General features: G+C 42.0%; 1 protein-coding gene across 13 annotated transcripts in view; it reads right to left on the reverse strand.

Annotated features, from left to right (window-relative positions):
- RFX2 (regulatory factor X2) overlaps nucleotides 1-10,727 on the reverse strand; it is a 38,991-nt gene extending 28,264 nt beyond the window's left edge. For 4 of the 13 annotated variants that reach the window (XM_063455858.1, XM_063455856.1, XM_063455850.1 and 1 more), the window contains exons 1-2: nucleotides 10,524-10,726; nucleotides 8,825-9,081 (exon numbers count right to left, since the gene is read on the reverse strand). In XM_063455858.1, the coding sequence (XP_063311928.1) occupies nucleotides 8,825-8,855 (31 nt within the window). In that variant the 5' untranslated portion in view covers nucleotides 8,856-9,081; nucleotides 10,524-10,726. Of the gene's footprint in view, nucleotides 1-3,915; nucleotides 3,959-8,824; nucleotides 9,082-10,505 lie in introns of those variants that run through there. The other 9 variants (XM_063455857.1, XM_063455855.1, XM_063455849.1 and 6 more) reach the window with 8 other exon arrangements.
- Between the last annotated feature and the right edge of the window lie 1,389 nt (nucleotides 10,728-12,116).

Consider the following 12,116-nt stretch of genomic DNA (forward strand, 5'->3'; position numbering starts at 1 on the left):
CCACTGTCTGGAAATCTAATTATAAATTGGACTACAAACATAGGACTCGAGGGCACCCATTTAGACTGGAAGAAAGGAGATTTAGTCTAAGATAAAGGAAATGGTTTCCTACAGTAAGAACATTACGGATGTGGAATTCTCTGCCTGAAGAGGTGGTTTTATCAGAATCTGTATAGTTGTTTAAATAGCATCTTGATGAATATTAAAAAACAGAATACTCAGGGACATCGTTTTTAATATGTGAGCTAACCGCTTCTTGACCCAAGATTTGACTTCAATTCTGGCTTCCAGAAGGATTTTTTCCCTTAGTTTGTTGCAAAGTTGGACAGTGCTTCGAACTTTGTTTTTGCTGTTCATCCAAAAGATGGCAAAAACGAACGCAAGAAAGGCGGAACTTCGCCAAAAAAATAACCATATAATGAAAATTTTGTCTAGCCTTGAAGGGTAATGATATGCTGACAGCACTAGGCTAACTGATATTCAGCACTCTCAACCTACCATTGTCATCCAAGGTTTGGTACACATTGCTCTCTGGCTATCATGGTCATCCAAGGTTTGGAGCCCAATTCTGGTCATGCAATTTACATAAAGCTGCTAGCACAGTGAGATTTACTTTACAGGCTTGCTCTGTTAAGTATGTCCCAGAGTAAAAAATATCAATTGATTTGCATGAACACACAGATACACTTCAACAAAACCTAGTGTGTATGTGTGTGGAATTGTGTAATCACATTGTTCAACTGGGAAAAAAAAAAACTAAATAAAAGATAACAGCAATAGCTAAAGTTGGCACTGAAAATTACACAATGTCTCATTATGCTCAGCTAGCCTGAGCGGTAGTAGTATTTCAAAATACGGAAATAAAATATATACTAGTGCCACAGATTTGAACTGGAAGATGTGTACAAAAAAAAAAAAAAAAAAAAAAAAAAGCATAGCAGCTATGCCTTGCTGAATCATGAGGTGTATTGCTGTAAGGGAATATCAGAACCAGTCTGAGCATGAAATGTATGATATGCAAGAGAAGCAAATTAAAAAACCCTTTAGTTATCTATTGAAGTCAACTCGAATTGGGGTCTGTGAGAATTTAGGAAACAGTTGCCCACAAGAAAACAGCTGATCTGAGTAAATAAAAATAAAATCTATAAATAACACTGAAAGCTGCTATGGCAGCAAAGTGGGTAATAAGACCACTTCAGTGGATAAATATTAGGGGGAAAGCCATATTACACAGAAAAAAAAAAAATATATATATATATCTGCTTCAGGATTGTTACACTTTTGCTGGATGTCCTTTTAGTTTTACAAATAAATTTCAATATTTAAAAAGGTTATTTTATACAACAGATGCTACACAATATTAGCTATTTACTTTCTTAACTGCTTAAGTTTAACCCCTTAAGGACCAAACTTCGGGAATAAAAGGGAATCATTACATGTCACACATGTCATGTGTCCTTAAGGGGTTAAGACTGCCTATTGTGGCTGCCCCCCAAACAGCCACTAGAGGCGCCTACTGCAGTTTGACTGGGTTTAACTCCTTGATCTTGTGGGCTTTGGCTGGAGTCCGTACGGTTGCTGGTCTGGTCGTTTGAAGCAGATCGGGCACGAGGCAGACCTGCAGCCTACACACAGATGGTGCGGTGGACACTGCCGGTCCCTCCACCTGCTTCTGTGTTCCGCGGGTCACCCCCTACTCTATTTCCCTCATTTCCCAATGCCAGTTGGGGTTATTCCAGCATGTATTATCAGTGCTGCGGTGGGAGCCTGTCGGCATTTACAAGTAAACAAACGCCAGGACATCCCATCCACTACAAAATGGCGCACACCACATGGATGCAGAATTCCCACGCCACGCTGTCACCCATCCTGAAGTATCTAGACATACTATTTGAGAGGTTCTGGAACAGGCTCAGAGACCGCATGATGGCATCAAGAGATCCTCCCTGCCAGTAGCTCTTCAATGCCAAGATGGGACTTCACATGGAGGGACGAATGTGCGGAGTGAAACACTGCTGAACAGAACTGGGAGACCGCAGCGGATTCGGTTGAGGCGAACTCAGCGGATCTCTCGACGCAAAGCATGCAGAAGAGGGCCTAGAGTCCTAGACCCTACACATATCGGGCCCCTGGTACTTCTGTGAGGAAGAAATCAGGGCAGTAGCCCCAAATTGCAAGCATTCCCTTGACTCTCTCAATTGCCCATTGGAAACTCATTACTTTACAGGTCTGAATCTTACCCTATCAGGGCAAAAGTAGCACCATTTTGTTGGACTGTGATGCATACCCAGAAGGCATAGGCTAACAAGGGACAATTCACTAAGCTTGTTTATCTGTTTTTTTTTATCTTGGTAATATTTCATGGAATGCCATCACCAGTACCACCCACTTGCAGCTTCTGTTACTCTCTCTAGTATGTGCTTAAGTTTATGATTGTTTTCCACTACTCACTAATTTCTACCATGCTATTTGTTTTTACTGCAATACTAAAAATTGTGCAGCACTTCAGACATGTATTGCAACCTGTTGTTGATATTCTTTTATGCCAATCTCTGCAATGTCTCAATTCATCTGTTATTTGCAATACACTACAAAAATAAAGAATTTAAAAAAAATTTAAAAAAAATACTGCACAAAGATGATTTAACATTGAATTGAGGGACAGTGCAAGTATAAATAATTCAATGAGATTACATTATCATAGTGCCTACAGTGTCCCTTAAACTTTCAGTTTTAGAACAACTTACACCGATTTCAGTTTAATAATTAATATATGCAGATGGAAGAATGGCTTATAAATTGTAGTACATTTATGTTCCCCTACATTTAAAAATCAATTACACGGTGTTGGGAAACTGATAGTGTTGCCGAAAGATGTCATTACATTTGAATCTATGCTGAATTTAACAGAACTAACGTGGATATGAATGCACTGCTGTTAGTGATATATTACAACTTTTATAAAAATGTTTTCATCTAGCAATCGATGTTTCTATTTCATGTAGTTTTCAAATGAAAAAAAAAACCAACAGTCTGATGACTCAGCATCATGAGCGACATCTATTGTCTTCCAGTTTATAGACAGGTCAAAAGGAAGAAATTGAGGTACACCGTTTCAAAAAGACCAGAACTAATCCTCACAGTTAAAATGTTTAGTGGCAAAAAGCAAGGTTCTCTACAAATTAGGACAGTAATATCAGCAACTAGAATAAGATTAATGTTCTAAGCAATGGATAATGAAACCATGATCACATTAGAAATTAACAAGTCCCCCAAATAAACAAAGAGTCTGTGAAATAGATTGTTGATTTACTGAAAATTAAGCAACAGTATTCATATTGTACCAGGTGATCCTCTTAACGAGAAAATTTTATTTTATTCATATGGTCACTGCAGATAATGTACAATAAATGTTTCCAGAATATAAACAGCTATATGCTATAATGTAAGTGTCAAAAGGCACAGTTTTCTTTTTAAATTCCAATTCTCGTTACGCAAAAGTTCTTCCCTTTACATCAGACAGTGGGGAGTCAGATTTAAAAATATTCTCGCCTCTTTGCCAGACATGAAATTCCACAGTCAGATTTAGAAGATGAGACTGGGGGGAGGGAGACACTGAATTCAGCCATCCACTTCTAACCAGTAGGTGTCTCTACTAAGCGAAGTTTAAGGGGAAGTCCCCTTGTGTTTAGGACGGGAACCAAGGAGACAGAAGTTAAATATGAAAACACTGTGATGCTGGCGTATTTTAAATAGCGCCTGGAGGCATGAGGATACAGGTGGTGCGAAGGAGGTTTATGGTTTGTATCGGAGGAAAAAAGGCAAATAACTGCAAGCAAATTACTTAACTGTTTTCAAAAAAACCTGTTGCCTTAAGAGGATAATAAATGCCCAAATTGTAGATTAACAACATACCTGGTGATTTAGACAAGAGTATTGTTTCACTGTACCCATTGAAAATACAAGAAAAACACTTGCAAATGTGCTATCCTGGGAAATCACACCATGCAACAGAGCCAGGCAAATTGCTGTCAACAAGATTGAAATGCGAGCTTGTCCATCATCTCTACAGTGACGGGCAAAGTGTCTCCTCCTACAAGCAACTTGCAGCTGCTTACCTACACAGACCATATCTCCCTGCTGAAAATCAATCCATCTATGTGATGATACAAGCTCATAAAACTGCATTTCTAGTTTGAAATCGAATATCACTTTACAACTGCATCAAGGTTGAGTGCAACTAGATTAAATGGGATTATTATTGCATGGATGGGTGGTTTGAAAGTTAACTGAATGGAAGAATTAGAATAACACAAGGAGTTAAAAGAAAGGGAAGGATTATCTTGACCATGAGTAATGGAAGTGAGAACAAGGGAAGGTTAAAACATCAGACTTATTCGTGTAGCCCTTTCTTATCCTAGATTTCAGAAGTTAAATCATCAAAATTTGAAATCGAAATATACAAAAAAGTAGGGGGCGGGGCCTGACCGCCGAACAAGCTGGTCGCACCAAACCAGAGCTCCGTGTGAGAACCGGCAAAACGAACGGCACTTACCTACACATATCCCACCGGACTTCTCAAACACAACGGCAGTGTAGCGGTAAGACCTCGAGGCACAGACAGCCGGATCGCCGGACTCGGAGAGGCGACCTGACGCAGAGATAGGGTTGCGGCCTACCAAAGGGTGCAGGCGCGGGAGAGGCGGCCGACCTCCCCGCCCGCGGCTCAGCGGATAACGCTGCAATCCCCAGGACCCCGATCTCCCCCCCCGGCCGGTGAGGGACATCCCGGCAAACTCAATCAAGCGACTGAACCAAACACCCTAAAAAGGTGACACACGCGACTAGCAACCCCAAGAGGCGACTGAGGCCCAGCCAAAATGGCCGCCCAGCGAGGACAAAGAAAGGGGAAAAAGGTCAGCCATAACCCATCCCACCCCCTGAGAGCCCTAGATCAGCTCTGCCTGGATTTCTGCACGATACTGTTGGATAGGGGGGTGACCTACCAGCGAGCAGCACGACTTGTGGCCTCGTGGATTAGGCCAACCACCCGCCGACGCCACTATGGGTACCCATATCTGGCCCTTCAGGCGGCCGCGCAGACATCAAACGCCGGCATGGCAGGCCGCGGGGCCACACAAACTAGGGGCACATACCCGCCTCCGTCCACACTAGAACGCGACACCCAGGCAGGCCGCCCTATGATCCAGCGACAGTTCCCCCAACAGCAAGACCCCACTCCTCCTCAGGGCACTACTAAGACCCACGCTTACGAATCCAAGACTGTATGCCTTCCCGGGCAGAGAGCATCCGGGCACTACACCCAAAGGTGCTGGCCACACAGGCGGAGAGCGGCAAAACGACGACACACTTTGACGACCAAGACTCACCGCACCATCCCGAAAGGGACGACCCTGGACCAGAATGGACCCCAGGCTCGTGGCAGGAGGGCACCAGCTCTCACAAAGATCCGGGGCAAGAGAGGAGACCCGACACCTAGACACCACGCACCCTCGCTGCTGGGTTGGAAATCCGACACACACCCCAAGCTTGACGCCCACCATGTCTACGGCAGGGTAACAGCAACTCCAGTACACACCAAGATTTGGGGATCGGCACAGCCTCACACCACCAAATCTGTTCGGCTCCAATGCCCCCCGCGACAACCCATCGAGACCGTTTGGCCACAGCATGATGCCGAGAGGCTTCTTACTACCGTGCGACGGGCCTCAAGGACTGGCGTAGGCTGAGGGCCTAAGGCGGACTAGCTACATGTGTCCCATACCTAACTGACACTTCGCAGGGATACTTGTGGCTCCTACCTACAAGGTGGCCAGGTGCACCACTGGACTGCCGAGGACTCAGTTTCCCCTTCTTTTTGTTTTTGTTTTTGCCACCTGCATCGCTCATTGAGATGCTACTTACCTCGGCATAGTGAAGCAGGTACCAGCGGACTGTAAACTCATATAAGGGAGACTACTATAAGCACTAATCTGTGCTCCTCAGGACTTTTGTGACTACATTTGTTCCCAGCGGTTTTACCTTAAATAATGAGTTTCAGCATGTCGTTTATTACACAAGTTACCTGCCTTTCCTAAGGCGCATTAGGTGTTTCAAGTTAGCCCATTCAACACAGTGGATCATTTATCACAAATAAGGGTTGCAGGTCTTTCTGTGGGTTTTATACTCTTTATGATTACCGTACCTACCTCACTTGACTAACCAACCTGCAATGAGAACTATCCTTTGTTGATCTAGCGGATAGATATATTTGAATAGTCTGGCGTTTATCCTTTAAATGCTGAGTGTGTGTACAGCGAGAGTCTTTGACCTAATGTTATGTTATTGAACGACAGATTATTAACCTTAGACGAGACCAATTTAATCCTACGAGTGCCTAGCATAGCATGCCGGAGCTAATATACTAATGTTATAAAGCAGAATGTTCGTATGCTCTCCTCCTACATACCACAAGAGACCTGCAATTTTCTCTGTGACAGTGTGCTCAATTTATGAATATCGAAGTTAAATGCATAATTATTTTAGCATGTCATATTGCAAGAATGAGCAAGTTATTCCTAAGCCATGTTTATATCCAACCTGATGTCACATCATATGTATGTCTTAAAAAAAAAAAAAAGCGAGAGATAACCTGTCACACACATACTAAAGCGAGAGATCACCCGTCACACACATACTAAAGCGAGAGACCACCTGTCACACACATACTAAAGCGAGAGATCACCTGTCACACACATACTAAAGCGAGAGATCACCTGTCACACACATACTAAAGCGAGTGATCACCTGTCACACACATACTAAAGCGAGAGATCACCTGTCACACACATACTAAAGCGAGAGATCACCTGTCACACATATACTAAAGCGAGAGATCACCTGTCACACACATACTAAAGCGAGAGATCACCTGTCACACATATACTAAAGCGAGAGATCACCTGTCACACACATACTAAAGCGAGAGATAACCTATTACTACACTGATAAGATGACTTATAGCACGTTTATTGCAACGATCTAACCTAACTATACTCACAAGCTATGTTTATAATCAATTGTTTAAGCCTGATAAAAACATAAAAATTGTGCTTATTACTCGTGTGCCCCACATGTTTTACGTGGGATAAGCCAGAGGACTGCTTTTGGGGCACCTCTAGCCAGCCTGTATTACATATATGCACGTCAAAAATAAAGATTTACAAAAAAAAAAAAAAAAAAAAAAGTAAAATTATAAAAAATAAAAAAAATGTTAACAGGTCTCACTCTGTCAGAAGGCTGCATATGGGAATAAAAGTAGCCACTGACCACCATATTTTAAGTTCACTAATCAAGTAGACAATTGGGCTGATGCAATTTTTCAGTCATGCCTACAAGGGTTATGTATGAAAGTAATTCACAGGGGGCCACCTTTGCCTAGGGAATAAGGCTTTAATGGGCTGCCGTTGCCACTTATTTTCATAGTAAGATAAATATATACATACACATCTATAGGTGGGGAATAATGAGTGTATATGTGATCTACACATTGCCAAAGCTAGGTCCATTTTCTAGTATAAAATATACAGCCATCAGTTCTGTACATAAATTGTGTAGATTTCTATCAACCAATATTTGCGTGGTAAGAAATACTGGTTGCAGTTATAATTTAAGAAGCTAGCCAACTTGCAGGTTGCTAAGCATTCTGCATCCTTGTTTACACTGACAAGTAGTGGAAGAAAATGGAATGTTGTGCTTTTGCATATAAAAAGATAGATCTGTCGACGCACCATGCAATTAAAAGGTGTAATGCAATCAAATACAGATCAGCTTTTCCGTGTGTTCTATTTAATGGGGTATAACTGTATTTATGAATAGTCACTGCTGCACTCCAATGCCAGGGGACTTTTTACGTGTCACACAAACATACTGTATGAACAGATTAATAGATGAGGGAAAAGGTCAATACATATCCAAAATAGAAGATGGCATTCCCTTACATTGATTTTTTTTTATGCCTGCTCTTGGAAAATCAAATTCTCAAAATGTTTAGCATATTACAAGTATGCAAGTCTCAAATACTGTAAATAGAAATAGGTACCATAAGATGCACATGGCCACAAATAGGTAGCTTTTTCCAGTCCTGTTATACATAAAGAACATACCATAAAATCACCACAGTGAACTATGTAAAATGGGCATAGTTTGCAGTAATGTTGTACATGCTGTAACATCCGATATAGCATACATACATACATACACACACACACACACACACACACACGATACAAAAATACTAGTCAATTAAAAAAAAAAAAATATGTAGTAAACCCAGTCCTGTGCTTGGTTTCCATTCCAACCCAACACCTAGAGACATAAGAGCCTTAAGACATATATTGTTGCATGTCCTAAAGTGTATACATACTTTCTTAGCTCTGCATTATATATTATTTGGATAGCATTTATTGCATACACATAGTTTACCAATATTACATAAAATAAATAGCAGGTGTATTTGGTGTTTTGGGCAGTTTACAAGGAGGCACTATTGACAAACAAAGTAATCTCAGACGTCATACTATAAAGAACTGAGATTTGGACCAATTATGATAAACAGGATAGCAGTATGGAAATGGTTTTAGAAACCACGGGTATCAATTAAAAAAAAATGCTAATAATTACAGTGTGCATATACAAAGGGAACAGCAAAACTAAACACCAATTTAATAGTTTTTCGTTATTTTTAAAGTAGTGCTCCCCAAGTGTTCAGTCAGTGTGACATCAATGCATTAAGTTTGTGAATCAAGATCCCTTAGGGACTAACCTCTGTTTTCCCTCTGCTTCCATAGATACATGTTATTAAGAATGAATCTTCACTGACGAACCCAAAATTAGATTGCTGTTGGGAGGCTTGCTCTGGAGACCAAAGAAAAAGCCTGCGATTATTGATATGGAGGTGTGGACGCAGCTTTCTAGTGGTGGCCTCGAAGCAACAGGCTGTCAGTCATTACACCACATACTGCATAAACCCAGGAACAAGGAATTTTCTCAAGTCTGAAGCTACCCAGGGCACCAAACGTTCTAATGGGTTTAAACAAAAAAAAAAAAAAAGCATAAGGATGTAGCTGTATCGACCAAGGATAATAGGATATTTAGTCAGGATGCTCAGTATAATAGGTATTTTGCAATCATAAGGACAACTTAACTGAAATGTTCTAAGCATCCAAATAACTCATTCAGAATATGTTTTTGTATCTAAGCATAAAAGATGCACAACTGGGGCTAAAAGGCAATAATTTTGCCCAGTAAATGTATTCAAAAAAAAAAGTTAAAAGGTAACAGCTCAGGTCATAACAGAATCTAATATAAAATCCATCCTCACCTCTAATTTCTAACGTATCAGTAAATCAGTAGTGGTTCACTGCCTGACACTGGAAAAAGTTTGTAGTCCGATTTTTTGACTATTTAACAAAAGATGCATGAATGGAAGTCCGATCACATTACACTTTTGCAAAATGCTCACATTTTGTAGTCAAAATATTCCAGTTGAACTCGCTTGTGATTGGGAAGCTACTTGCCACCTCATAAAATAATAACGACTACGGGTTGGCAATTAAGGTACCAGAAGAGATGACATACAGTGTGATGTGATACATACACCCCAAGCAAAAAGCTTTAAACACAAAAAGGACATTCTAAAACCAAGTTGCATGCAAAGTAAAAAAAATCTAAATTGGTGCCCAGCATAGTGTACCTCTCAGTTCAATGAACACACAAGTGTGCAACTGCAAAAAGAAAGTGCATAAGGGACTTCCCTAGTACATTAAATCAGTAAGATAGATGGGGTCTTGCCTTACTGTTTTAATGTACATGTCCCCCCAGAAATCTGTTAAACAATATATGTGTTTGCATTAATGGTTCCACTGACTAACCTCACTATTGGAGAATATATATATATATATATATATATATATATATATATATATATATATATTTATTTATTTTTTTTAAAGAGGAAAAAAAATATTTATAAAAAAAAAAATGCAAACTATAAAAAGTGAAAACCTATGAATATACACACATACACTAACCTGCATGTCTTTTCTTTACAGCTGTGTAAGTTGTGAATTAAAGGGAAGTCCATAAATCAAAGTAGCAACATCTAGTTTTTGGTTGTTGTTTTTTTTATATATAAAATTTCATTATCTTCCTTATATATAGAACATAAACAGAATGATAGGAAACATTAAACTTGAGGAAATTAAATAAAAAAAATAAGATCTACTTTTAATATGTGCTGAGCATTAATAGTAAGATCTCCACATCTCATGGCAGTGACAGATGTGTCATTAACCCTGCAGTGGCCAGAGCTAGGGAGGATGCAGGGTGAGCCTGTCCAGCCCTGGCCCCCGTGATGCCCCCTAGTTACCCTCTCTGTCTATCAGGCTGGGTGCTGAGCCTTCCATCCCACCCCTGGCCTCTCTACCCCCTGCTAGAGCTCGTACTGGGTGTGAGCGGGTCACCTGGGTCCTGCTCACTGTGCGGTAAGGTGCGCGGTGCAGTGTTACTTGAAGCCCCGCGGTCCCCGGGTTGTTCCTCCGGCCACCGCTGCTCTTGTGTCTCCGGTTGGCAAGTAACAGTCTCCACGGCTACAGTCACTATGGCGCCGGGGGTCTCGAGGCAACTGTTGCTACCCTCTCCCTCTGACGTCACCAACTGCCGTGCCACTCCCAGGACCGCCCCTTACGCGGCTCCCAGTGGCTGCCGGCGTCTGACGTCAGAGGCGGCCCAATCAAAACGTGGAGGAGGCGGGCACGCTCGGCGCAGAGCCACGCCCGCCTCTTACGTAGCCGGCGAGGAGGGGGGAGAAGGCGGGGACTGAGCTTTTGGCGCCGGCAGTGGCGGGAGGCGGTGATTGGCTGTGGGTGGGGGAAGGGCGGTCACCAGGGCAACGGGCAAACTCTGTGGAAGTTGAGGCGCGGATTTCTTTGGAGGGTCCGCGCCATTTTAACTCTCAGAGAGTCAGGAACAGGTGAAACGTGAGACACACACACAGTCTCGAAATACCTAAAACCTCATCCTCTGACAGTAGATTTAACAGATATCTCACCCACTATTGTTTACTGGGTCAAACAATCAGTAAATAAAATATTTGGAGAGTCCCTCCCTGTGTGGGATGGGGAGTGCAGCCCAGACAGTAACCATAAAGACCTGCATTACTGCAAACCAAAATACCCATTTATTAACTGCTTCTGTTCTTTACCTGCTAACATGAATGTAATATCCCTTCGTGGAGCATGTCCTCTATATAATGGCAGTGAGGGGCATTCTGATAGCTTTGTTGCAAACTGTTCTGCAGAAATCTGTCCTCCACCCATTCAACATCAGATTAAATCTTTACTTTTTTCCATGTTTTAACCCCTTAAATCAGCACTGTCACACCTCTCCCCCCTCTCCCAACACCCTCCTAAACCTGTAAAATAAGAACACCCCCTCCCTCCCTTCACCCCCCTAAACCTGTAAAATAAGAACACCCCCTCCCTTCACACCCCTAAACCTGTAAAATAAGAACACCCCCCTCCCTCCCTACACCCCCCTAAACCTGTAAAATAAGAACACCCCCCTCCCTCCCTTCACCCCCTAAACCTGTAAAATAAGAACACCTCCCTTCACCCCCTAAACCAGTAAAATAAGAACACCCCCCTCCCTCCCTTCACCCCCCTAAACCTGTAAAATAAGAACACCCCCTCCCTTCACACCCCTAAACCTGTAAAATAAGAACACCCCCCTCCCTCCCTTCACCCCCCTAAACCTGTAAAATAAGAACACCCTGCTCCCTCCCTTCACCCCCCTAAACCTGTAAAATAAGAACACCCCCCTCCCTCCCTCCCTTCACCCCCCTAAACCTGTAAAATAAGAACACCCCCCTCCCTCCCTACACCCCCTAAACCTGTAAAATAAGTATTTTAGAAAGATAAATTCTTTATTAAATACTCATATTGAATGTGACTAATGTCACTGAAATTGGAATTTTAACTCGGCGTGATACTTCTAGACACTGGGCAGAGCTACCGCCATATAGAAGTGTCAATTCCTCTGTGATGGCTGCAGGGAAT

This window comes from Pelobates fuscus, chromosome 5 (assembly GCF_036172605.1).
Source record: "Pelobates fuscus isolate aPelFus1 chromosome 5, aPelFus1.pri, whole genome shotgun sequence".
Classification (NCBI taxonomy): Eukaryota; Metazoa; Chordata; class Amphibia; order Anura; family Pelobatidae; genus Pelobates; species Pelobates fuscus.